Source organism: Arachis hypogaea, chromosome 20, assembly GCF_003086295.3.
Source record: "Arachis hypogaea cultivar Tifrunner chromosome 20, arahy.Tifrunner.gnm2.J5K5, whole genome shotgun sequence".
NCBI lineage: Eukaryota > Viridiplantae > Streptophyta > Magnoliopsida > Fabales > Fabaceae > Arachis > Arachis hypogaea.
In genome coordinates this window covers 117,496,334-117,521,315 of record NC_092055.1, presented here as the reverse complement: position 1 = coordinate 117,521,315, position 24,982 = coordinate 117,496,334, and the positions used below count along the sequence as shown (strand labels likewise).

General features: G+C 35.4%; 2 protein-coding genes across 2 annotated transcripts; both read right to left on the bottom strand.

The window, feature by feature from the left end:
* Positions 1-1,807: 1,807 nt before the first annotated feature.
* Positions 1,808-4,190, bottom strand: LOC112785065 (probable WRKY transcription factor 40). The gene is made up of 4 exons (XM_025828472.2): positions 3,876-4,190; positions 3,048-3,386; positions 2,844-2,960; positions 1,808-2,387 (listed from the first exon to the last, which is right to left on the bottom strand). Exons 1-4 carry the CDS (start codon positions 3,942-3,944, stop codon positions 2,061-2,063), a joined length of 852 nt encoding a protein of 283 aa, XP_025684257.1. The 5' UTR covers positions 3,945-4,190; the 3' UTR covers positions 1,808-2,060.
* A 14,954-nt stretch (positions 4,191-19,144) lies between these two features.
* Positions 19,145-19,732, bottom strand: LOC112786209 (uncharacterized). The gene is made up of 2 exons (XM_025829613.1): positions 19,633-19,732; positions 19,145-19,545 (listed from the first exon to the last, which is right to left on the bottom strand). Exons 1-2 carry the CDS (start codon positions 19,730-19,732, stop codon positions 19,145-19,147), a joined length of 501 nt encoding a protein of 166 aa, XP_025685398.1.
* Between the last annotated feature and the right edge of the window lie 5,250 nt (positions 19,733-24,982).

The following is a 24,982-nucleotide window of genomic DNA, read 5'->3' as shown; positions in this document are numbered from 1 at the left end:
ATTGGGGATGCTTTACTTACAAGTCCTCAGGTTCTGTCAGCATGAGATTTTAAAAACATTATGTTACAGGTATAATTGATCAGCTGAATGAACTTTTCAACCTTATTTAGGTATGCAAAATCACATTCACATGCTTAACAGCTGTTGGAAAGAAATTGATGGCAGGTTCTGTTGAGACAGTAAAAAAAGTATGCTAAGATGTTCATATGATTTTTTTCATATAAAAGATCTAAAAAATTTTATTCAAATGGATTTCTACCCAAACTGATATAATATTTACTTTTTTTCTCTTAAACTTTTAGGTATCTCTGGAACTTGGTGACAATGCACCGTGCATAAATTTTGATGATGCTGACATTGATATTGCAGTTAAAGGAACTGTTAAGTTAAAAGATGAAATACATGTCGATTAAAATGATGATTTTGTTTAAGTTGTTATTTGTAAAGATATGATGTGTCTGATTATGTTAAACAGTGACAAGTGATTCTTGCAAAAATATTCTATCATAATCTGAAAACAGTTAGTATAAATGATCATAATTATTATGATTATTTAAGTTAATAGTGTGAGATTATGCAGATTTTTTTTAATAAATTGTTTTGTCAAGGTCTAAACTCTACTCTTCAATTATTACATCGATAGGTGGAAGCCATCAAAAGAATTGTTGAGTATATTGCTCAACCGAAAAAGAGTTGGAAAATGACATGGTAAGAATTTTAGAGTTCGTATTCATTGTTGAATAATGCGAGTATAATTTTTTGTTTTTCCTGTGCATTTTTAAAGGAAAAACAAATCTTGTTTCTTAAGCTAGTATTTTTTGGTTGGTGATCTTTTCAGGTGTGTGGCACTTGTGTGGTACTTATTAGAAGTTTCTCCATGAGAAAGGAACTGTATGAACATGATGGAGTTTGTAACTTGTTGTTTACATTTTGGAGATTTATAATTCCTTATTTTTCTTGTCCTATGTATCTATCTAGTTTATTAGGGTTCTTAATGTGTCTTGTTAGTTTATACTTTAAAGTTTATATGTTGAAGATTTATAAAACAATCTTAGTTAAATGAAAGATATTTGAACTATCTATGCTATTATATATTATATAAATATTGAATTGTTGAGTAAATTAGTTAATATATTAATTAATTAAAAAAATAATATAATTTGATAAATTATGTGTGTAATTTGTATTAAAAAAATTATTACAAAATAGTGTTTTGTAACTAAAAAAAAATGTTACAAAATTAAGTTATATTTTGTAACAAAATTTTATGATAGGAAAAAATATATTGTCACCAAAAATATGTTGAAGATCAAAATTTGTTATTATATTTGTAACGATTTTTGGTTTTTTCATCAGAAATATTTGTTACAAAATATTACTTTGAATTGTAACAGTTCAATTTTTTGTTACAAAAATTCTTTGTAATGGGACATACTGCAACGACCACTTTTTTTGTTACAAAATTCTTTTATTTTAAAATTTCGATTTATTGTAACAATTTTTTTTATTATAAATATTACTTTTTTGTGTTGTTATATTCGAAGTTTTAACATCTATTTTAACTATTTCTTCGAGTTATTAGGTACTAGGTAGGAGTGACGTGGGAGGACGCTATTTTTCTGTTTTACTTGAATAATTCTACTTTTTTATTTGATTATAATTAGTAGTTGCCGCATTATAAGTATGACAGTCGGATTATGCACAACAACATTATGAGTCATGAAAATCTTAATATTTTTTTGACCTAATATCTAAATTATAGATGGCAACTGTTGAATTATAGTGATTAGATGACAGAGTAATGCCATTTTTATACAATCTTTTAGATTTATAATATTGATAGATACCAGCATCTCTTTCTTCAATTTCAGTGTATAAACTAAAGTACATTTAATATATATTTATGCTTCATTTTCATGATGTATAAATAATATACTACATACATAAATATATATCTCTGGTGGCTGTTCAAAAAGTCAAGAAATTAATGGTAATACATGATGCACGATGATGAGTAGCTAGCTATAGGTTGTATATATTAATTTATGAGTAGGGGGTTATTAGGAGAAGTGTGAAGATAGAATTCTTCCTGTAATGGCGGTTGCAAGTGCGGCGGTGAAATTGGGATCCTTAGTCAAAGAAGTGGCCATTTGTTGAGCTAACAGCTGGGGCTGCAGCCGCACACAAGAAGACTTTCCTCCATCATTGTTATTGCCAACCGATTCTAATAATTCTGACTTATTGACCAAGTCAACTCTAGTAGGGCTTTGATAATGATCATCACTTTGTAGGCTTGATGAATAATAAGAATCTTGCGGTTGCACATGGTTGTGCTCTCCTTCGTATGTTGCCACCAACATTCTTCGATCTTCTGCACTCCTTTGCACCTATACAATAAAAATTTATACCATATAATTTTCATGAGAGACGAAAAATACAACATAATTAAACCAACTTGTGATGGCATAAAAAATGAGAGTTGGTTAGTATCAGTTTAAAATAAAGTTAGAAATAGTAGAGAACCAACATTTTTAGTGTAAAAAAAGAAAAAAAGAAAATTAGCTATTATTAGTTCAAAAGTAAGGTCAAAATAAGGGGAAAAAAAAGTGTTGGTTAACTGCAATTTTTCATAAGAAGAAAGTGTTAGTCTTCTGAAATTTTTCGTTTAAGAAAGTGTGTTAAAAATTAAAATCATGCCTTATATACTTATGTATATAGTAATCTATTAGTCATAACAAATTTTTAGATGAAATTTAGAATCATAGTGAATTATTCTTTGTCCTAGATATACCACAAAAAAATATATATACACAACATATTATATTATTAATAACTACTACTACCTTCTTCTTGACGGGGCAGTTTGGGGCATTGGAGCACCTGAAGTAAGCCCTAGGAGAGGGGTTATCTCTGGTCACTTTCTGCCCATATTTTCTCCATTGATATCCATCCCTCACATACTACAACACAAACGTTATTAATCAATATTATTAATTAATTAAGGCTTGATTAATATTATTATTAGTTAATTAAAAAAAATCACTTACTAAGCTGGTAGTATCAGATGCTTCAGTTCGTACAACAATCTTGGAAACCTTTGGCGAACCTTCATGCTTAGCTCTTTTGAGTGTTTCTTCATCCGTACTAGTTGGGGTGTTGCACTTATCACTATAGGTACTCATGCAGCTCTCACTCTCCGCCTTTCTCTTCCGTGTTGGCGTCCTTGACACCGCGGCTTCTTTCTCGGAACTCACCATGTTATTGCTGCTCAGTTGGCTGAGCTTGGTTTTCAAGGCAATATAGTTCTCACATACTTGCTTCAATGTCTCCGTTAGCTTCTTGTTCTCACAGCTTAGCCGATGCAATTCTTCAACCAAAACCTCCGGCTGATACGATCCAACCCCAAACAGAAAGGAAAAAAAAATGAATGTTATATACTCCACCAGGCAACTCAAGAACATGATAAGAAGATTTTATTTTTTAAAAAAAGGAGCTCAACACAAAGTGGAACATAATACTAGCTAAAAAGCAAAAGAAAAGGACTCAAACACATTATTACATGTATAAAGTATATTAAGTTATTGAAACCATTCAAAAGATCTTGTGTAACAGCTTAATTAAACTTCTCCAAGAGATGATTCAAGTATGTACCTATATTTAAGTACAATTGTTTTTTCTTAACCACAAATACTCGAAAGATGAAGATCTGTAAAAAGTATTACCCTCCCAACCAACATCTGAGGTTGAATATGAGATTATAGATTTTGATTTAAGAAATCAAAATGAGTACATATTGATTCTAGAAAGAAGCTTTTGCGTGAATCTACTAATAACTTAAAATTTCACGGAAATTGGTTTTACATATAGATACTAACCGCAACATCCGTTTTGTGAAGGGAAACAAGGTTGAGGGTGAGAGACGTATCCACGCATGTTGTTTCCATGACAGAAATAATGAATGTAGTTCTCACTTCTCAGTAGCTATATATAATTGAGTTGTGATGAGGAAGTTTAAGCGAAAGATGAAAGGTATGATGCAAGAAATGGAAAATATATATATAGAGAGAGAGAGAGAGAGAGAGTAGAATTCTGGGGCTGTCTTCAAGACTTTTGATTGTCTTTTAGTTCTGAGAAGGAAATTAAAGGAAAGAAGCAGGAAAATGATGAGGGGATGAAAAAGCAGTATTCTTAGCTACAGTTTCGTACTTGTTAAGTTATTTTTTTTTAAGAGATTTTTTAATTCGATAGTTGAAAGATTAATTTGTCATTTAAAAATATGTTATTAATTAATTAATTGTTACGTATATAAAATAAAATTTAAATTTTCGACACTTAATTTAATGAATTAGTAGACTAATTATTAAACTAACTTAATTTAATTTTTAATATGCGCCTATAATATTATATATAACAAATATGATAGGATTTATTAAAAAATTAATTATTAAATTAATTTTTTATATAAAATATATATTAAAAATAAGTTAAATAAAATATATGTATTTATAAAAAATATATAATAATTAATTTATTAATTAATTTTTAATTTATACATAATAATTTTAATTTTTATTATATCTTTCATTTTTTATATTAACAAAATTTAATTAAAGAGCTATTTTTTTAATTAATATTTATGAAATTATTTTTTATTTTAAATTATAAATACTAAATTTTAAACTATATTTTTGAATCGTCCTAATTTTAAATTCTAATTCTTTAAAAAATAAGAATTAAAAAAGATAATTTATACAAAAATTAATTAATATGAACTAATTAAAAATAATTTCTTATACTTATGATAAAAAAATAAAAAATAAAAAAATCTTTATATCATAAAAGAAAAATGTATAATAAAAATTTACATAAAAATAATACAAACATTATTTTTCTATCTTTTATATATACGCGCTTCCGACAGAAAACTGAAACCACTAATTTATTTTTATTTTTATTTTTTTAAGAAATTAAAGTAATATTTTAACAATATGGTAGATCACGGGAAAAAAAGGAGAAAGAGAAATCTATACTCGAAGGAGTGGATGCAGAAGAATTTTACCAAGTGGTCTATCTAGTCTATCGTTAATTCGTAATCTTAATAGATTAAAGGCAAGTAGACGATGTTTTGAGTTTTTGGATGTGTGCTCTTCTCATTGACCTTAATATTAACTCGTTGACTTCAAATTCGCTATGATTCCGTGTCCGATTTCTCTTTATCAGGACTATTATTATGTTTTTTGTAAGCTTAGTTATCTTAATTCCCTTGTGTTGGTATAATGGAGAGTGGGGACTATCTTCCTTGGTCGTCTTCGTCGTTGACCAATTCCTATAATTTGATATCTTTTTTGTTATTATCAACGTTATTTTTCTTCTATATATTCAGCACGTATTATTCTAGCATAAAAATAATCTATAAATAAAAAAATCAATTATAATATATTTATACATACTATTTCACGCATTTTCATAAAATAATCAGTCATTATAATAATAAAATATTTTATAACAGAATTATTAAATATATTAGAGTAGAATAATCAAATTATTTTAATAAATATTAACTACATATTTTTATGCAGATGTTTATATTATTGATAACTAAATTTTTTTGTGTTTACGTAACATAATTCTTCCAATATTATTGAACAGTAATATTAGAAAAATAAAAAATTACAGTCCAAAATTTTATCTTATTTAATATTTATTATAAATTAATAAATATTAAATAAAAATATTTGATAACTAAAAAAATAAATAAAAATAGTAAAATTTTTTTATTTAATATTTATTAATTATTATAATAATTAATAATAATAAATAAAGTAAGTTTTGATTTTTTTTGTGTCTTTCTAACATTATCGAATATTAAATAAGACAAATTCTAATTGTTTCTGACTAATTTCTTTTGGTTATTAAATATTTTCGTTGTTAAATTATTGCTTCTCTAATTTGAAGCTTTTAATTCCGTAAATATTTATTTTTAATTGATTTTGTTATAATTTGATTTGGGATTCATTGTCTTATTAGTAACTAATATTTTTACCTGTAATAACATTACGAGAATATAAATCTTTTAAAATTATATCGATCCTAACATTATAGATTATGGCTCAGAAAATTTATAGCATTAAACTATTTTTACAAAAAGGTCATAAGGGACAAAAGTTTCCGTCGGCTAAAAAGATCAAAATTTTTGTAGATAAAAAAATTAAATAATAAGATTTTTAGTTATTATTTTCATATGAAAGAGTTTAATTTTTTACAAATTGTTCCGAAGGTTACCTGAAATTGGATCGTATATTGGGCCTAAACGTAAGGTCCAAGCTCTCAGTGGGATGGTTTCCGACTTAACCTGCGTCAAGCAACCGTCGTCCGAGTTGTTTGTGAGGAGATGGGGGTGGTACCTACAAAACACTCCGATGCCTAGATCAGCAAGGGTCTTAGCATGTTTTAAGTGTATTGGACTTAAGTATACCTGAGGGGTATCAGTGTATTTATAGGTGATGAGCCAATAACCACCATTGAAGTAGTTCCACTTCTGATGGTGGATAACCGTCCCTTTATCTAGGGGTTGTTGGGATCTCTCTTCTAGAAGTGGAGAGAGAGATATTAAGGGTTGGTTATAACTCCTTCAGGGATGAAGGGTGTTACTTTGAAGCACTTTGTCCGACCTGTGGAAAGGTCGGTTGTGGATGGTCGTAGTTTGGGCTTTCTCTGCTTTTGGGCCTGGCTTATGCTTTGGATAAGGTATGAACAGTGCCTCTACTTGAGTCCAATCTTTTGCTTTAAGTTGGATTCAAGTATGAATGAGGTCGGGTGAACGCCAAGGAGCATGATTATCACATCGGGTCTTCCAGGTCGGTTTCTATTTTTAAGCTGGAAAACCAACGTGATTTTGGAATGCCTATCGTTGCGTCTGTTGGTTTCCCTCTTTGACACGTGGGGAGCGGTTACATCCGTAACCGTGCACATTCTTTAATAAGGGGAGGGTTTTTAAAATTTTGCCCCTTGGGCCTTTTAAATACTCCTCCCCTTTCTCTTTCTTCCTTTTCGCTCTCCTCTCCCTCTGTGATATTCGCGCTTTTTCGTTTTTTTCTAGTCCTTTCTCCTTCTTGCTTTGGAGCTTCGTTTTTGAAGAATTTTGAAGAACGTGGGGCTTTTCTTCAAGGGGGAATCATTTGTTGTTCTATGGCGCCATTATCTTCCTCTGACTTCTTCGAGAAAAGAGGTTAGCTTTCTTTTCTGCTTATGTCGTGTTTTCACTATATTAGAATTCATTGTTTAAATGCGGAATATGTGCCAATGAACCTGTGCCTGTTGATAGTCTTATGAAGGTTAAGGTGTATTTTTGCTATCGTATTGTTGTCGTGATTCCCTGTGTGTGGTAGGATGCCCCAAGATTACTGTGTTTTTTTTCAAAGATTGCTTCTTTGTGGCTGTTAGTTGCACCTTTTTACAAAATAAAGTTTGCTTTGTTTCAGACTTGTTGTAATACTTTCTTTTGTGTAATGTAGGTATATTCTTCTATATATCTTGTCCAATCCCCTCAAAAATATCTTCCAAGGTTCCTGAGGATTTGTTGAAATGGGTAGACCTTTCGGTTCTGTGCTCGGTTCCTTTAGTTGATAAAGTTTTTGTAGAGGAATTCCGTAGGCATCATAGGATTTGTGGTTCTAGAGAGGACAAAGTAAAATATGAGATAGTAGCCTCTGACCCTGAAGACCGAGTTTGTTTTAGGCGTGTTGATGAATCAAAAACACATTTTTTCTTTATGTATGACTGTCTTTTCACCCGACTTGGGATAGTTTTCCCTTTTTCTGACTTTGAGATAGAAGTCTTGTCCTATTGCAAAGTGGCTCCTTCCCAACTCCATCCAAACTCCTGGGGATTTCTTAAAATTTATCAACTCGTTAGTCGTGAGCTCGGCTTTCCGATTTCTTTGAAGATCTTTTTCTTCCTTTTTCATTTTACTAAGCCCTTTAGTGCTTCAAATAAAAAACAATGGGTTTTCTTCCGAGTTATCCAAGGTCAGAAGGTATTCTCCATTTTTGATGAGTCGTTTCACGATATTAAGAACTTCTTTTTTAAAGTTCGTGCTGCTAAGGGTCACTATCCTTTCTTTTTGAATGAAAATAATGAACCCCGCCTCCAGTTATACTAGGTAGAGACAGCCACTGTTGAAAAATATAATTTGATAGACTTGGACGAAGTCGAGGAGGCTATAGTCGAGTTCTTTCGAGAGGCTTGGGGACGTTCTCCAAACCTTGACACCAAGAAGTTCTTTCGCAGAACACCAATTTATGTCCATACCGAGCTAGGTAGTTTTTACTACTATTTTATAGACAACTGCTCATTTTTCCGACTTGTTTGTTGATATCTCTTGTTCTTTTTGCAGAAAAAATGAAAAGCGGTTCTAAGGGCTATCAGAAAGTTCAGGAGGCCAAAAGGAACGCCTGAACTCGAGCTACTCAGCTACAAGAGAGTGGTAAGCCGGATACTCCTTCTCTGACCACATCTGATTCGGGTACCTCTTCTCAAAACAAGATGGTAAACCTTCTTCTTCTTCTTCTTCCTCCTCCTCCTCCTCCTCCTCCTCCTCCTCCTCCTCCTCCTCCTCCTCCTCTGGTTTCTACACTTCCTATTCCTCCCTTCTCGGAACCGAGTTCTAAGAACCGAGGTCTAAGAAAAGGAAGATCTCGGAATCCAGTGCCCTTAACATCTATGACGCTGGGTTTGATGGGGTGAGGTTTTGTGAGAAACACATCCTTCCCCATAGCTTCATTGCTATGGATGATGTTTCGATCAAAAACCACCTCCAGGTCTTAATCCGAGGAGGGATCCGAATTGTTGGGGTTTGCTCCACTTTGCTGAAAGAGTTGGAGAGGACTCCTCTGAATGCTACTCAGCATTCTTTGGAGGCCCTTCAGATCGAGGTGGCCTCTCTTCGGGAGGCAGAGAAGGGATTGGAGGAGGAGAAGATAAGGTTAGAAGCCGAGCTCCTTAAAGTTCGTGAAAAAAAAACTGAAAAACAATCCTCGGCTTCCTGTGCTCTGGCCAAAGGGTTACTGAAGAAGGCTGAGGAGAACTATGTCTGAATTTTTAGGGAGAACTTGGATTTAAAGGAGGAGGTGAAGCGACTTAGAGAGGATTATGTCGACTTAGAGGAGTTAGTTGCTGAGGGTACAGAGGAGGTGTTTGAGGTTTTGAAGAGACAAGTACGGGTTATTGCTCCCGACTTGGACTTGTCTCCTCTTAACCCCAACATGATAGTAGTTGATGGGAAGATCGTCGCTCCCCCTCGCCATCCCACTAACTCCAAGCTCAATATTGCTAGGCAACGTTTGGTTGAGTCTCCTCCTCCAGAAGCCGTTACTTCTGAGGAGGCAGTACCGAGTTCTTCTCAGCCAGAAGTTGTCCCAACCGAGGAGAACCTTCTGACTTCCTCTGCCGAACCCAATTTCTCAGCAGCTGAAGATCAAAATCCTCTTATTGGCCCTGTTTAGTACTTTGGTTAAGGCCCAGCTTATGGGTCCTTTGATGGATATTTCTATTATGTTTTGTGTATTTTTTTTACACAATTTTGTTGACTTTGATCCTTTGGATAGGTTTTAGCAACTTCTTTTGACCTTCTTTAAAAAAAGTTTTTGTGAATTTGAATTTCCTTTGCCTTATAATTTTAAGATGATTGCTTTTATTGTACATGTCGAACAATTCATCCATTGATGAGCTATTTTTCTGACTGTGTGTGAGGCCTTTGTGAAAGTCTTTTAACAAAATATCCTTTACCTTAGGATTTACAAAAAGGTTTTTCCATTACTTAGTGCGAATGACCAGCTTGTTTTGTTGCTGGGTCATTTTTGCAACTTAGGTTATTTTTGCGATGCACTCTATTTTGTTCGGATGCCTCCCGACTTATAAGTCGTGGACTAGCATATTGTATTTTCCGAACTCACATGATTATCATATATAGCCTCTTTACACCGACTTGTACCTCATCGCTTTATCTTGCCGATCATGTAGGTCGGGCAACAGATTTACGTGTTTTTCGAGCTTAAGTCAGTGCGTATCGTATGAAACAGTAATGGAATAAAAAGATATATTGTTATTGATGAAGTGTAATTTACAAAAAAAAAAAATCTTTGCTACTAAGGGGATAACTTTCTTGCCTGAGTCCCCGCTTTGATGCCTCGTTAAACCACAATCTAGAAAACTCTTCTCGGAAAAAAAAATCGTGAAGTCGGGAAAAAGAGTACATCAGGGAGCGAGGTGTTCTTCTAGCTATAATATCTCTTCAAATTGCATGCGTGCCACAACCTTTGAAGCTCGGCTCCATTCAAGTCGGACACTTTGTAATAACCTTTTCCCAAGACTTCGGTTACCCTGAAAGGTCCCTTCCAGTTAGTAGCAAGTTTTTCTTTGCCCAACTTGTTTACTCCGATGTCATTTCTTATCAGAACTAGGTCGTTTATAGAGAAATTTCTTCGTATGACCTTTTTATTGTATCTGGCCAATATCCTTTGCTTCTGTGGTGCTTCTCTTATCTAGGCTTGTTCTCAGACTTTTAGGAGGAGTTCGAGTTCTTCTTTTTAGGCTTGGACATTCTCGACCTCATCATAGAATCTTACCCTCAGACTTTGTTCATTGACCTCTACTGGGATCATAGCTTCTATTTCATATGTAAGTAAGGATGTTTCCCCAGTCGTGGAATGAGGTGTTGTTCGGTAGGCACACAGTACTTGCGAGAGCTCTTCTACCCAAGCTCCCTTTGCATCCTGTAGCCTCTTCTTTAACCCAGCTAATATAATTTTATTGGCTGCTTCAACTTATCCATTAGCTTGGAGATGTTCTACTGATGTGAACTGATGCTTCATCTTCATACTGGCTACTAAGTTTCCGAATGTAGAGTTGGTGAACTGTGTACCATTATCTGTGGTAATGGAGTAAGGAACTCTGAACCGAGTAATGATATTCTTGTATATGAATTTCCAACTTCTTTGAGTTGTGATAGTAGCTAGTAGTTCTGCTTTTATCCACTTGGTGAAGTAATCCACTCCAACAATGAGGTATTTAACCTGTCCAGGGGTTTGGGAAAAGGTCTAAGTAGGTCCAACATCCATTTCGCAAATGGCCATGGAGAGGTTATGCTAATGAGCTCTTTAGAGGGAAGGATGTGGAAGTTGGCATGCATCTGGCAAGGTTGACACCTTCTAACAAAGTCGATCGCGTCCTTTTGCAAGGTCGGCCAGAAGAATCCAGCTCGGACCACCTTCCTAGCTAGAGACCGTGCTCCGAGATGGTTTCACAGATACCATTATGTACTTCCTCGAAGACTTCTTCAGCTCTGCAAGTCAGAACACATTTCAACAAGGGTGTGGATACTCCTCTTCTGTAAAGGACATTTTGTACTAAGGTGTAGTTCTTTGCTTCCCTCCGAATTCTCTTTGCTTCCTTATGCTTCTTGGGAAGGATGTCAAATTATAGATATTCAATAAAGGGAGTCATCCATCCGAGGTTTAAGCAGGGACAGGTAGAATGTCTGACTTGTGTTCCGACTTGATGACTGAGGACTCCTTGAGAGTTTCTTGTATCAAACTTCTGTTATTTCCTCCTAGTTTGGTACTTGCCAACTTAGAAAGGGCATTTGCTTTGCTATTATGTTCCCGAGTTATATGTCAAACCTCGGTATCATGAAATTACTGAAGATGCTCAAGTGTTTTCTCCAAGTATCTTTTCATATAGGGATCTTTTGCCTGGTACTCTCTATTGATTTGAGAAGTTATTATCGGAGAATTATTGAAGACTACCATCTTGGTTGCTCTGACTTCTTTGGCGAGTTTCAGGCCTGCAATCAAGGCTTCGTACTCGGCTTGGTTGTTGGAAGCAGGAAATCCAAATTTCAAAGAAATCTCTATTTGAGTTCCTTTTTCATTGACCAGGATAATGCCTGCGCCACTTCCAATTTTGTTGGAAGATCCATCTACATAGAGGTTCCAGGTCGTAGAAGTTTCAATCTTGTCACCTGTATATTCTGCTACAAAGTCGGTGAGGCATTGAGCTTTGATGGCTATCTGAGTTTCATATGTTAAGTCAAACTCGGATAGTTCTATGGCCCACTGTACCATCTGACATGCTATGTTCGTTTTCTGAAAGATCTACTTCATTAGTTGGTTCGTCCGGACTCTTACGATGTGTGCCTGGAAGTAAGGTCGGCGTCTCCTAGATACCATAATTAAAGCGTATGCAAATTTCTCAATCTTTTGAAGCTACTGCCTTATTAGCGACAACTAAGTACAAGACGAGCCCTTCTCCCGTTTTTGGTCGGGTAAGGATGGGTGGTTGACTTAAGAATGTCTTGAATTCTTGAAAGGCTTCTTCACATTCAGAAGTCCACTCAAATTGGCATCCTTTTCTAAGTAGTGAGAAAAGTGACAAGGATCTTAAGGCTGATCCTGCTAAAAATCTGGACAAGGTTGCAAGTCGCCATTCAACTAAGTCGGGCTCCTCATCTCTAAAATTGCACTACACTTGTCAGGGTTAGCCTCAATTCCCCTCTGTATGAGCACAAATCCCAAAAATTTTTCCGCTTCTACCGTGAAGGTGCACTTGGTAGGATTTGACCTCATCCCATGCTTTCTTATGGTACTAAAGACTTGTGAGAGATCGGACAGAAAATTTGCCTCATCCTTGGTTTTTACTAACATGTCGTCCACATACACTTTCATTAAGTTTTCGAGGTGAGGTGCGAACATCTCATTCATGAACCTTTGATATGTGGCCCCTGCATTCTTTAATCCAAATGGCATGACCACGTAGCAGTAATTCGCTTTGGGTGTGATGAACGACGTCTTCTTCTAGTCCGACTTGTACATTGGGATTTGATTGTATTCCGAGTATGCGTCCATGAAAGACATGTATTGATATCCTGAAGAGGAATCTACCAACATCGATATTGGGAAGGGGATAAGGATCCTTTGGGTAGACTTTGTTGAGGTTGGTGTAATCGACACACATCCTCCATTTTCCATTTTGATTTTTTACAAGACCACATTTGCTAACCACGTTGGATACTTGACTTGCAAGGCTTGGACTTGTTCTACGACCACTTGAGCTTGCTCTAGTCCGAGCTTACGCCTTCTTTGTTGGACAGGTCAGGACTCGGGGTAGACCGCCAGCTTATGCGTCATGAGTCCGAGGTCTATGCCGGACATGTCGGCAGCCTTCTAGGCAAAAAGGTCAAAATTTTTCTATAGGAGTTTTACGAGCTCTTCCTTCAAATCTATTCTTATATTAACTCCTATGTTGGTATTTTTTCCGACTTCTTCTCCGATTTGGACTTCTTCCATTTTTTCTTCAGGCTGTGGTCATAGCTCATCTCTTTCTTGGACTCCTCCGAGCTCAATTGAATTGACCTATTTACCTTTATCTCGTAGATTCAATCTTTCATTGTAACATTTTTTTGCTAGCTTATGATCTCCCTTAATGGTAGCAATTCTGTCTTGTGTTGGAAATTTCATGCAGAGGTGGGGAGTGGAAACAACAGCTCCTAATCGGTTTAAAGTTTCCCTGCCAATTAGGACATTGTAGGCTGAAGATACGTCCACAACAATGTAATTAATGTTTAGGATCCCTTTTCAAAGGTAGTATATAAGGAGATGAACCCTAATGGTCTAATCGGCGTATCCCCTAGCCCGAAAGAGGTATCTGGGTAGGATTTCAATTCCTTTTCTTCCAATCCTAGCTTGTCGAATGCAGGCTTAAACAGTATGTCGGCTGAACTTCCTTGGTCTACCAAAGTCCTATGTAAGTTTGCATTGGAAAGTATCATAGTAATTACTACGGGATGATCATGCCCAGATGCAATTCCCTGCGCATCCTCTTTTGTGAAAGAGATGGTTGGGAGGTCGAGGGTCTCTTCTCCGACGTAATAGACCTTCTTCAAATATCTCTTTCAAACCGACTTTGTTACTCCTCCGCCGGCGAAGCCTCCTACTATCATGTGGACATGTCGCTCAGGAATTGGTGGGGGCTTCCCTCTTCGACCGACTTCTTCGTCATCTCTCTTCCTCTTTCCATGACAGTCCGACCTTTTCTTGAGATATTTATCTAACTGACCTTCTCTAGCCAGTTTTTCTATCACATTTTTAGGTCGTAACAGTCGTTTGTAGAATGTCCATATAACTTGTGGTACTCGCAATACTCATTGCGACTTTCTCGCTTTTTATTTTTGATCGGACGTGGGGGAGAGCTTCTCGGTATGACAAATTTATCTGTAGACATTCACTAGAGAAACTTGTATCGGGGTGTAGTTGTGATACCCCGTAGGTTTCTCCGAGTCATATTCTTCTTTCTTCTCGGGTCCCTTTTCCTTTTCTCGGGCTTGTTGCAGCTGTCCTAATTGCCAAGTTGATTCTCGTAGCCTGGCGTTTTCTTCTATATTGATGTACTTTTCATCTCGTTCTTGTACATCACTTAATGAGGTCGGGTGTCTTTTTTAGATAGACTGAAAAAAGGGACCTTTCGTGAGACCATTGACCAATCCCATTATTACTGCTTCAATGGGTAAGTCTTGGATTTCCAAACATGCCTTGTTGAATCTCTCCATGTAATCTCTAAGGGATTCGCTGACTTCCTATTTGACTCCAAGTAGACTGGGTGCGTGCTTGACCTTGTTCTTTTGAATTGAAAACCGTGTAAGAAATTTTCGCACAAGGTCATCAAAACTAGTAACCGACCTAAGTGGAAGACTGTCAAACTATTTTATGGCCGACTTTGTTAAGGTTGTCGGGAAGGCCTTGCAGCGAGTAGCGTCTGAGGCGTCAGTCAAGTACATCTGACTTTTGAAGTTACTTAGGTGGTGCCTCGGGTCAGTCGTCCCATCATACAGATTCATGTCTGGGCTTTTGAAGTTTATAGGAACTCTCGCCCGCATGATGTCTTCGGTGAAAGGATCTTCTCCTGCCAACGGGATGTCTTCCCGAGTTGTGCGTGAATTCCTGCCTCGGAGGTCAGATTCTAACTTTAAGAGCTTTTCTTCTAGCTCTCTTCGCCATTTAATTTCTCTTCTCAGGTTTCTCGCTGCCTCCCGCTGTCGCTCTAACTTTTGCTCTAGCTGTTCGAGTCGGCCATGATGTCTATGTAACAGCCCTATAAGGTCGGTGGAATGGGGTTTGTTTTCTCCTTCCGAGTGGTGGACCTCAGAAGGAATTCTTCTGTGGTGATGATCGCCCAACGTGCCTTCACCATGCGGTTCCTCCGTCCTTGGAGGAGGTACCACAAGGGCTTGGTCATTGTTGATCATGTCTTGGTATTCTGGATCCGATTCAGACGTTGTATGTCCGTCTTCTGGGTGATCGTCCGCCATAGAGTGCTGATTCCCAAGTTCCCGACAACGATGCCAATGTTCCAAGGATTACCTGAAACTGGATCATATGTTGGGCCTGAATATAAGGTCCAAGCTCTCAGTGGGATGGTTTTCGACTTAACATGCGTCAAGCAGCCATCGTCCGAGTTGTTTGTGAGGAGATGGGGGTGGTACCTGCAAAACACTCCGATGCCTAAATCAACAAGGGTCTTGGTAGGTTTTAAGTGTATTGGACTTAAGTATACCTGAGGGGTGTCAGTGTATTTATAGGTGATGAGCCAATAACTACTGTTGAAGTAGTTCCACTTCTAATGGTGGATAACTGTCCCTTTATCTAGGGGCTGTTGGGATCTCTCTTCTACAAGTGGAGAGAGAGATATTAGGGGTTGGTTATAACTTCTTCAGGGATGAAGGGTGTTACTTTGTAGGGATAGAGGTGGGGATTGAAATATCTATTCCACGGGGATTCGTGAAAACAAATTTACTTAAATGTTATATATATAAGTTATGTAAATAACTTTAATTTATTTTATTTAATTTACATGTTAAAAATTTTATGCGTATGTTATTACGTTAAATTTGTATTTAAATTATATTTGATTTGATATATTAGATTTTATTATGGTTGTGTTTATTTTTTTTAAAAAAAATAATAATATCCAATTATCTATGAATACGCGCGAAATACTTGTGCGTATCCGCTTCTCTCGCAAGGTGAAATAAACAGAGATCCATAATAAAGATGGAGGAGAAATAAGAGACATTTTATTAAACAAAAATCTGCCTCTACAGAAATCCATTACCATCTATATTTATAACTATTAAAGAATATTAGAAAGTACTCTTTTTTTTCGAACTTTAAGTATGTATTTGAATAAAAGGCACAATAATGTGCAATTGTTTAGCTTTAAATTTTTTCCAAGAGATAATAATTCAAAATTATTTTACTTAATTTAATATCTATAATTTTTCGACTCCGCTAGATAGATAACAAAAAATCTGAACAAACGTGAACAACAGCTGATTTTTTGGTCCATCGAAGATAAAAAAAATTTTACCCCAATCAAGTAACAAAAAACTCTTTTATATTACCTTTTCAAATTTTTAATCATCTGCTATTACTGTCTCTCCTGAAAACCCTATCAGCACCATTGTTGCCCAACCAATTCTCATTGGATTTGCAACAAGAACAATCATCCCTTTTGCATATAGAATGAACATCGGTTTTTTTTTTGTTTGTAAACTAAAATATAATAATGGATTTGCAACAAGAACAGCCATCCATTTTGTATATAAAATGAACATTCATTTTTTTTGTATGTAAAATAAAATATAATAATGGATTTGAAATAAGAACAATTATCTCTTTTGTATGTAAAATGAACATTGTATACAAATAAAATCTCCAATAAATACCTTGTAAAAAATTTGCACCTCTAAAATAGTATCATCTGAGTGAGTATAATGATCACTGATCACAAAATACAAGAACACCAAATTCTTTGACTCTTTCTTTTATGTCTTGTTTTCGATTTCTTATCTTATCCTGTTCTTATAAACAAACGCAGGTTAAAATTTAGTAAACAAAATTAAAATTTAAAATTTATATAACCATGATACATACATAACATAAATTAAACTAAAAATATAAAAATAATACAACAACAATAACAACAACAACAACAACATAATAATAATAATAATAATAATAATAATAATAATAATAATAATAATAATATTGGGTTGATAAAATTGAATATTTTTTAAATCTAATTCTGTCTCACTTAAGATTACGCCTTGTTAAAAATTCACCTCGCACTGAATCGGATAATTACCTATTTCAATCTGATAGAGACGAGTCACATACCTGCTAATTCAAGTAATGTTATCATCGGATTGTTTATTTTAATAAATTAAATAAATGTAATAAATACTAAATTAAATAATTTTAAAAGTTATTACCGAAATTTGTTAGCCTCTCTTATCTCGTTTACAATCTCGTTTACACTGTAAATGAGATAATTTTACACGTATCTCGTTTACAGTGTAAACGAGATAGGGCTGGGTGACGGCTATAAATATAACTCGTTAACAGCATTTGACTGGGCCTCAATTTGAACTTTTCAACCACTTTCTCCTCTCTTTTACCCCTTTCTGACCATATTACCGATAAATACGACGATGGCGCGCGCAGCTGGTAACGATAGAGACATCAACATGATGAACGAGACTCGCATTACACCGGGGCAGCTGACTTTGCAGTTAGTTCTGTTGTGTTGAATTTTATGCAATCCCATATAGATATATATGTGTATGTGGCCATGGTTAGGGTAGTCGCCAAGAACTAAAATATAGCTTGTATCCTTAGGAATAGGTCACTGGTAAAAATTTGGAACTCTATTTTATTTCACTTGTGTTAGGTTGTTACTACATAATTATTAGTTTGGAACTCTATTCTTTTTATAATTATGTTTTCTTTATATCAAATATATTAAAACTAACAAAATAATATTTTTCTCAAAAATGTGTAACTAAATATCTAATTATACTCTTAATTATAAATATTTTGAATTTATAAAAAAATATTTATTTAACTTTAATATTTTTTATACTAAAAAGATCTAACTATAACTAAAAACAGTGTAAGAATATAATAAAAAACATTAGAAACCTATTTAAAAATTTAGTGATATTATAAGGACCCTTAAACTTCAAAGAACCAATAAAAGTTTTAAAATTATTTATTGATAATTGTGAATATATATTTTTTCTTCAGAGGCATCGCCTTCTACTGCCCCAACAAGTGAGTCATACCCTTTCTCCACCCGACGCTATTGTCCTGTATTTGAGGGAGGCTGGATTCGGCAACACGGTGCCTCTCAGGGATTTCACATTCGACAATTCCCTGATTACGGCATTCGTGGAGCGATGGCGTCTGGAGACCTACACGTTTCATCTCTCGTGGAGTGAGGTCACTATCACCCTTCAGAACAATGCGTACCACCTAGGACTACGCGTACACGGAAACCCTGTTGGGGGTGCTTCTGTGACTTCGGTAGGTGGTACCAGATGGAGATGTGGTAGTTGGTAGAGCAGCTATTGGGTGCCAGACCTCCGGTGGCTCCACAGCAGGTGGCGCAGAGGAAGGAGTCATTCACACTGAAGTTTGTATGGCTACGGGACTGTGTTTGCCAGATGCCCCTAATGGACGACCCAAAGACCCTCCGACAGTACGCTAGATGCTACATCATGTTACTGATTAGAGGCTATCACAATGAGTAACACGCATCTTCGGGATGCCTTCTCTGTTCTTTTCAATGGCTGCCATCAGCCTCTAGGAGAAGCGGTTTCCAGCAGCTAGCTGTGATTGCACCTCCTTGCACTTTGTGATGAACAACTTCTGCAAACGTTCGTACGTGATACGCACGAAGGCAGAAATTGGCAAGTATCGTGTACCCTTGAGAACTGTATTGATGTACTCCGACAGATTTGTTCTCATGTGACCAAACCACCGACCATTGTCACAGTGTTGCAGCCATATCTCTTTGTTGAAATGATCAGGCCAATTCGCCATCCCCAGGGACACTCCTCTTAACGCATCCATGTACCACTCATACCCAGCCTTGCTTGGATTGTAAGCGGTATTTATAAGGTATCTCTTGCCTTCGGCTGACTTAAAACGAGTCATGAAGTTCGTGGCCATGTGTCTAATACAGTAAGCGTTGAACGCCCGAGGAAGATGTGCCAACTACTATCATCGGCACTGAGTGCACCCTTGATGGCCTACGATCTATCAGAGATAACCAGTAGACCTTCTTGTGGGGTGACATAGTGTCTTAGATTAGTAAGGAAGAACGACCATGACTCGGTACTCTCGGACTCCACAATGACAAAAGCAATAGGCAGGATATTGTTGTTGCTGTCTTGTGCCACCGCAATAAGCAACACCCCACCATATCTACCATACAGATGCGTGCCATTGACGGAAACAAATGGCTTGCAATGCTTGAAAGCCTCAATACAAGATGGAAAAGCCCAAAATACTTTATCAAACATGCTACAGTCGTGGACCAGAAGGTGAACATCATAGTACGGTACGGCCCATAGCTCATAAATAGTTCCCGGGAAACAACTCTGCAACGCTTGAAGTAGTTTCGATGCCTTGTTGTATGACTCCTCCCAATCTCCGTAGATCTAAGCAATTGTCTTCTGCTTCACCATCCACACCTTTCTGTAGGAGAGTTTGAAGTGATAGCTCTATCGGACCGCACCTTGCAGGACAAGGATGCTGACAGAGGAGTTGGACTGTATCAACGGCAAGATGACCTTGCAGATGAGACTGCTATCCAACTGTAGATGGTCCTGAGACATGGTGGGTGTTAAACAAGTGTGCACTCCACCAACCCTTCGGACCTCCTTGACGAAATAAAATAGCCATGTTTCATCCATGGTTCAAAACTACTTAATATATGGCAACCATAAATGAGTAAGTACACCTCAATTAAACTTGAACTCACCAGTATCTGAGATTCTATCGAAGGGCAACACGAAGACTCCATGGACAGCCATTTTCAACTTGACGGCATTGCACATGATACTTTAATCGGTCCGATTCGACCACCCGATACTCAGCACTCCTGCGAATACTGTAGTTCTTCACACCCTGCATCACTGCATCTCAGCATTTGAATCTGTGGCCGACTCGAAACTCTATCCCACCGTCTAGGTTGTAATCCTCTTCTCCCGTGTTGGAAAATGGAGTTCTCTCATGCATGGCGTCAAGATCCATTGTATGATAGTGACTTGGTACATCTGATAGCGCCGAAACTAAGTTAGGGGGGAGGAGACAAAACATAGCGCACCGCTATCTCGGCGGGAGTCTTCGGTACAAACTCCTCCTCATCACCCCTTTCAGAAGAATCACTATCGGCAACGTACTCTTCGTCGAAGTCTTCCTCACCCACCTCCATGTCCTCCATTGGAATGACGACATGAATAGGTGGTGGTGCGAGAGGTCGGTCGTCTGTACCTAGGTCGAGTGTACAGAACCACCACCACCAACATCTCCAACCTCGGCGGAAAGCTCCATCACTTGTTTTACCATGATTCTCCCATGGATGTCGAACATGAGTCGCACATGCTCGTCCCCTACAAGCCAAAATAGTCGAAACCGAAAAACTTCATTACCCGGCAGCGCCAACAACCTATACCCCAGCCTTCTAATCTCCCTCGTTTCTGTGCCACCAAAGTCGCTCAATATCAAACTCTTCAACTCGGACAACGAACTCACACGCTGAGTGCGCAACAGTATCGGATTTTCACACTCAAATATTACTCCATTGTCTCCATTTCTCATACGACAATTGGGTAAACACACACAACTATGTATACACTATTACTGGTCATTGCTGCCTTCTTTATGTGAGAAAAACGAGACAAAAGAAGATATGAAATATATGTGAAGAATGACAAGGGTTACACATCCTTTTATAGCTGTTAAAAAAATTGTCTCACTGTATCTCGTTTATACTGTAAACGAGATATACATGTATCACATCCCCGTGTCTTATCTCGTTTACACTGTAAAGAAATACATGTAAAATTATCTCATTTATAATATAAACGAGATAAGAGAGACTGACAGATTTTGATAATAACTTTTAAAAATATTTAATTCAGTAATTATTACATTTATTTAATTTATTAAAATAAAAAATGCTATTATCATCCCTGGACATGATGTAACTTAGTTTTGAGTCCGTTAAAAATGGATTCAATGAGTATAAATTGTTCCCTAAGTATTCAATGTATAACATTATTATTTTTATTTGACTGGAATAGTCTCTTATTTTCCCAACTTATTTTTCTTTTTTATATTTTTTCTATACTTTAATCCTTATTTCCAAAACAGTGTATCAACACTCAAATCGCTCTCTTGTCTAATTCAGCATCTTATTTCCTCTAATTCTATGTGTACTTGGTAATATTCTGTCATCCATCTTTGTGTGGCTTACCTACAAGAAAAAAAAACAAGATTGAAGTATGAAGATAATTCTATTTGCATATAAACCATTCCACGAATCAATGACACATTAAGTCTTATTCACTAAGACATTAAAATTTAGTACACAAGATTGAAATGTTTCGACTTAAAAATATTAAATGATGTAATTATCAGGAAAAAAAAAAGTAATAATCATGATTTTTGTTTCAAATTTAAAATTTCTTAGTATGGTTTTAAATGAGATGCTATGCAATTTATTATCCAACATATTATGAGATAATATACTTTTTTTATTAATATTTTTATTTTTCTTAATATTTTTTGTTAATAATATTTTAATAATGTTAGGATTTGGTTGAATTAGTCCCACATTGCTTAGGATAGCAAATGGAGTGGGTGGCTTAGACTATTAATATGAGGCTAAGTTCTCCATATTTTTTGCACCAGTCGGAAATACTTAAAGCTTGTATCTGACTTTTCTTTTCCTCTATACTCTTTGATTAGAGAGTGTTGTGAGGTGTAGTTAAATATTTGCTTTGAGAGTGTGGGTGTACTGGGGTGCCGGTGTTAGAGAGAAAGAAGTCTATGTGTTGTAACAATTTTCACATAGTGATATTCTTTGGTTGTCATTTGACAACGGCCGTGGTTTTTTTCTCCAGTAATTGGAGTTTTCACGTTAAATTCTTGTGTTGTGATTGTGTCTATTTTATTTCTCTGTGAAAGGTATTTTTTCAAGGGAGAATGGTGTATTATTCCCAACATGTGGTATCAGAGCTTCGGTTCGGTGGGATTTATTCTTAGTATGCTCTGTGGTTGCAGCCTAGTCTGACCTTCCACATCAGAAAAGAATTTTGTCATGTGGCTTGAGGTTGATCTTTGGTTGCTGTTGTTGTTGCTGGAAGGCAGTGTGACACTGTGAGAGTGCAGTTTGGAAAGGTTCTGGCTAAGGAAAGACTTGGTATTTAAGTGTGTCCATTGTGACTCACCTCTCTTTTCTGGGACCATTCCTAGTGCACGGTCTACAGTTGAGTTATACTATTCCAGTATACGGTTGCAACAATGTCAAGATATTCAAATGCTGTGAAGCTTGAAATAGAAAAATTTGATGGAAGAATCAATTTTGGCTTGTGGCAAATACAAGTCAAGGATGTGTTGATACAATCAGGTTTGCACAAGGCATTGAAGGAGAAGATCTTTGGTATGAAGGATGAAGAATGGGAGGAACTAGATTTGAGAGCTACAAGTGCTATTCGCCTGTGTTTAGCTAAGAATGTTCTTGCAAATGTGTAAGGAATGAAAACAGCCAAGGAACTTTGGGATAAACTCGAAGGGTTGTATCAGGCAAAGGGCATCTCAAATCAGTTGTTATTGAAGGAGCAGTTCCATAATCTACGCATGGATCACAATGTGAAAATCTCCGACCATCTTAGTGCTATCAATGGTATTGTCTCTGAATTAGAGGCAATTGGAGTGAAAATTGATGATGAAGATAAGGCACTGAGGCTCATATTGTCTCTTCCTTCTTCCTATGAGTATATCAAACCTGTTTTAATATATGGGAAGGAAACTCTGGATTTTGAAGAAGTTGCCAGTAAAATCATTGCTGAAGAAAGAAGAATGAAAAATGAGGGTAGCACTTCATCAGATTTGGCGCTTGTAGCTAGAAGAGACAATTATGGAAAAGGAAATCGTAGAAGGAGTGTAACATGTTGGAAATGTGGAAAGCCTGGGCATATAAAGAGAAATTGTCCAGGTAATGCGGTTTCAGAAAAAGACTCTCAATCTGATACTTGCAATATTACTCTCTCTATGAGAGAAGATGATGTTCTCTAGAAGATAAGAAGTATCCTCATGGTATTTCCGCACTGCCATGAATAAGGATAAGTTGTGACAATCGGGTCTACAATTGCACACGGGCATTGGTTGGCGTTGAGATGCAAGGTGTGTGGCGGAGTTATGTCAATGGCTGAAGAACTTCCAGGAAAAGCCAATTTGGAAGTTGCACCATGAATTTTCAGCAAGGTTTCGATCTGTACCAAGGCGAAATGCTTGGAGTGGTCTAATTCCAAGTGAGTATACTTTCATGGTGGAGTATGATAGTTCTCTGAACTATGATTGTCGGTATAGACAATGGCAGCAAAGAATTGTCGGTGTTGACTATGGAAGCTGAAGATGTGTGACTATTTCAATCAAGGTGGAGATTGTTAGGATTTGGTTGAATTAGTCTCACATTGCTTAGGATAGCAAATGGAGTGGGTGGCCTAGGCTATAAATATGAGGCTAAGTTCTCCATATTTTTTGCACCAGTCGGAAACACTTAAAACTTGTATCTGACTTTTCTTTTCCTCTATACTCTTTGATTAGAGAGTATTGTGAAGTGTAGTTAAATATTTGCTTTGAGAGTGTGGTGTATTGGGGTGCCGGTGTTAGAGAGAAAGAAGTCTATGTGTTGTAACAAAATATATTAAAATATACATTTTATTCTTAAAAGATACTAAAATTATATTTTATTCTTTTTATTTATAAAATATACATTTTCCTCACTTATAACTTTTAAAAAAATTTCTCTTTAACTCATTTTAAATTTTTTGTGTTAACTATCATTAACTTTATCTATTTTTTAAAAAAAATAAATTAATTTTTACAAAAATACCTTTTAACAAAAATTTAATTTTTTACAATTAAATTTATTTACCAAAATATCTGTTAAAAAATTATTTTTTTAGTGACTAAATTATAGTTTTACCAAAATATATTTCATCAAAATATTCTTTAATGACTAATTTTTTTTTTACTAAGATACCCTTCAATAATTTTTTAAGTTACTAAATTATAATTTTATCAAAAATTTTTCTAACAACAATTTTTTTTGTATGTTTTACTGCTAATATCATGATATCAATACATATTATTAAACATGATTTTACAAGTTTGTTTAATATTTTTTATATTTTTATATTATTCTCATCGGAATTTATTTTTAATTTAATGTTAAAATAATATACATTAATATCACAATTTAATTACTAAAAAAATAATATTGAAGGATATTTTAGTAAAAAAAACAATTTAATCATTACAAAATATTTTAAAAGATATTTTGGTACATAAAATTTAATCACAAAAAATAAAATTTTTATTAAATAATATTTTTATAAAAAATAAATTATTTTTTTAAAAATAAAAAAAGTTGACATTACTTATTAACACAAAAATTTTAAAATAAATTAAAAAAAATTTTCAAAAAATATAAAAAAAAATGTATATTTTATAAATAAAAAAAATATCACTTTAACATCTTAAAAAAAAAAAGTGAAATTTTCTCTTATTTTTTTGAAAATATGCTACGTATCATTAACGATGCCCTTAGACATATATATATTTGATTAAATCATAGTATTACTAGTACATTGGTTTTACATCAGGATCAAATTATACTCACATTATAATTAATAGAAAAATTATTAGGGGAAAAATAGTCAAATGAGTCATCGAGAACTCAAAGTTCATGCATCCAACAAGGAAAGCGAATAGATTCCAACGGTAACTGCAGTGAAAATGAGATATCACACGCTGTATGCACTCAATTATTGAAAAAAGAAATCGATTGAATCTGA

What these genes read in the sequence shown, in the direction of transcription:
- LOC112786209 (XM_025829613.1), bottom strand. Translation starts at nt 19,732, where the DNA reads ATGTCTCAGGACCATCTACAGTTGGATAGCAGTCTCATCTGCAAGGTC. An exon ending in CAGCATCCTTGTCCTGCAAG is followed by an intron (nt 19,546 to 19,632) that starts GTGCGGTCCGAT and finishes AGATCTACGGAG; the next exon opens with ATTGGGAGGAGTCATACAAC.
- LOC112785065 (XM_025828472.2), bottom strand. Translation starts at nt 3,944, where the DNA reads ATGGAAACAACATGCGTGGATACGTCTCTCACCCTCAACCTTGTTTCC. An exon ending in TTCACAAAACGGATGTTGCG is followed by an intron (nt 3,387 to 3,875) that starts GTTAGTATCTAT and finishes GGATCGTATCAG; the next exon opens with CCGGAGGTTTTGGTTGAAGA. An exon ending in ACTGCCCCGTCAAGAAGAAG is followed by an intron (nt 2,388 to 2,843) that starts GTAGTAGTAGTT and finishes TTTATTGTATAG; the next exon opens with GTGCAAAGGAGTGCAGAAGA.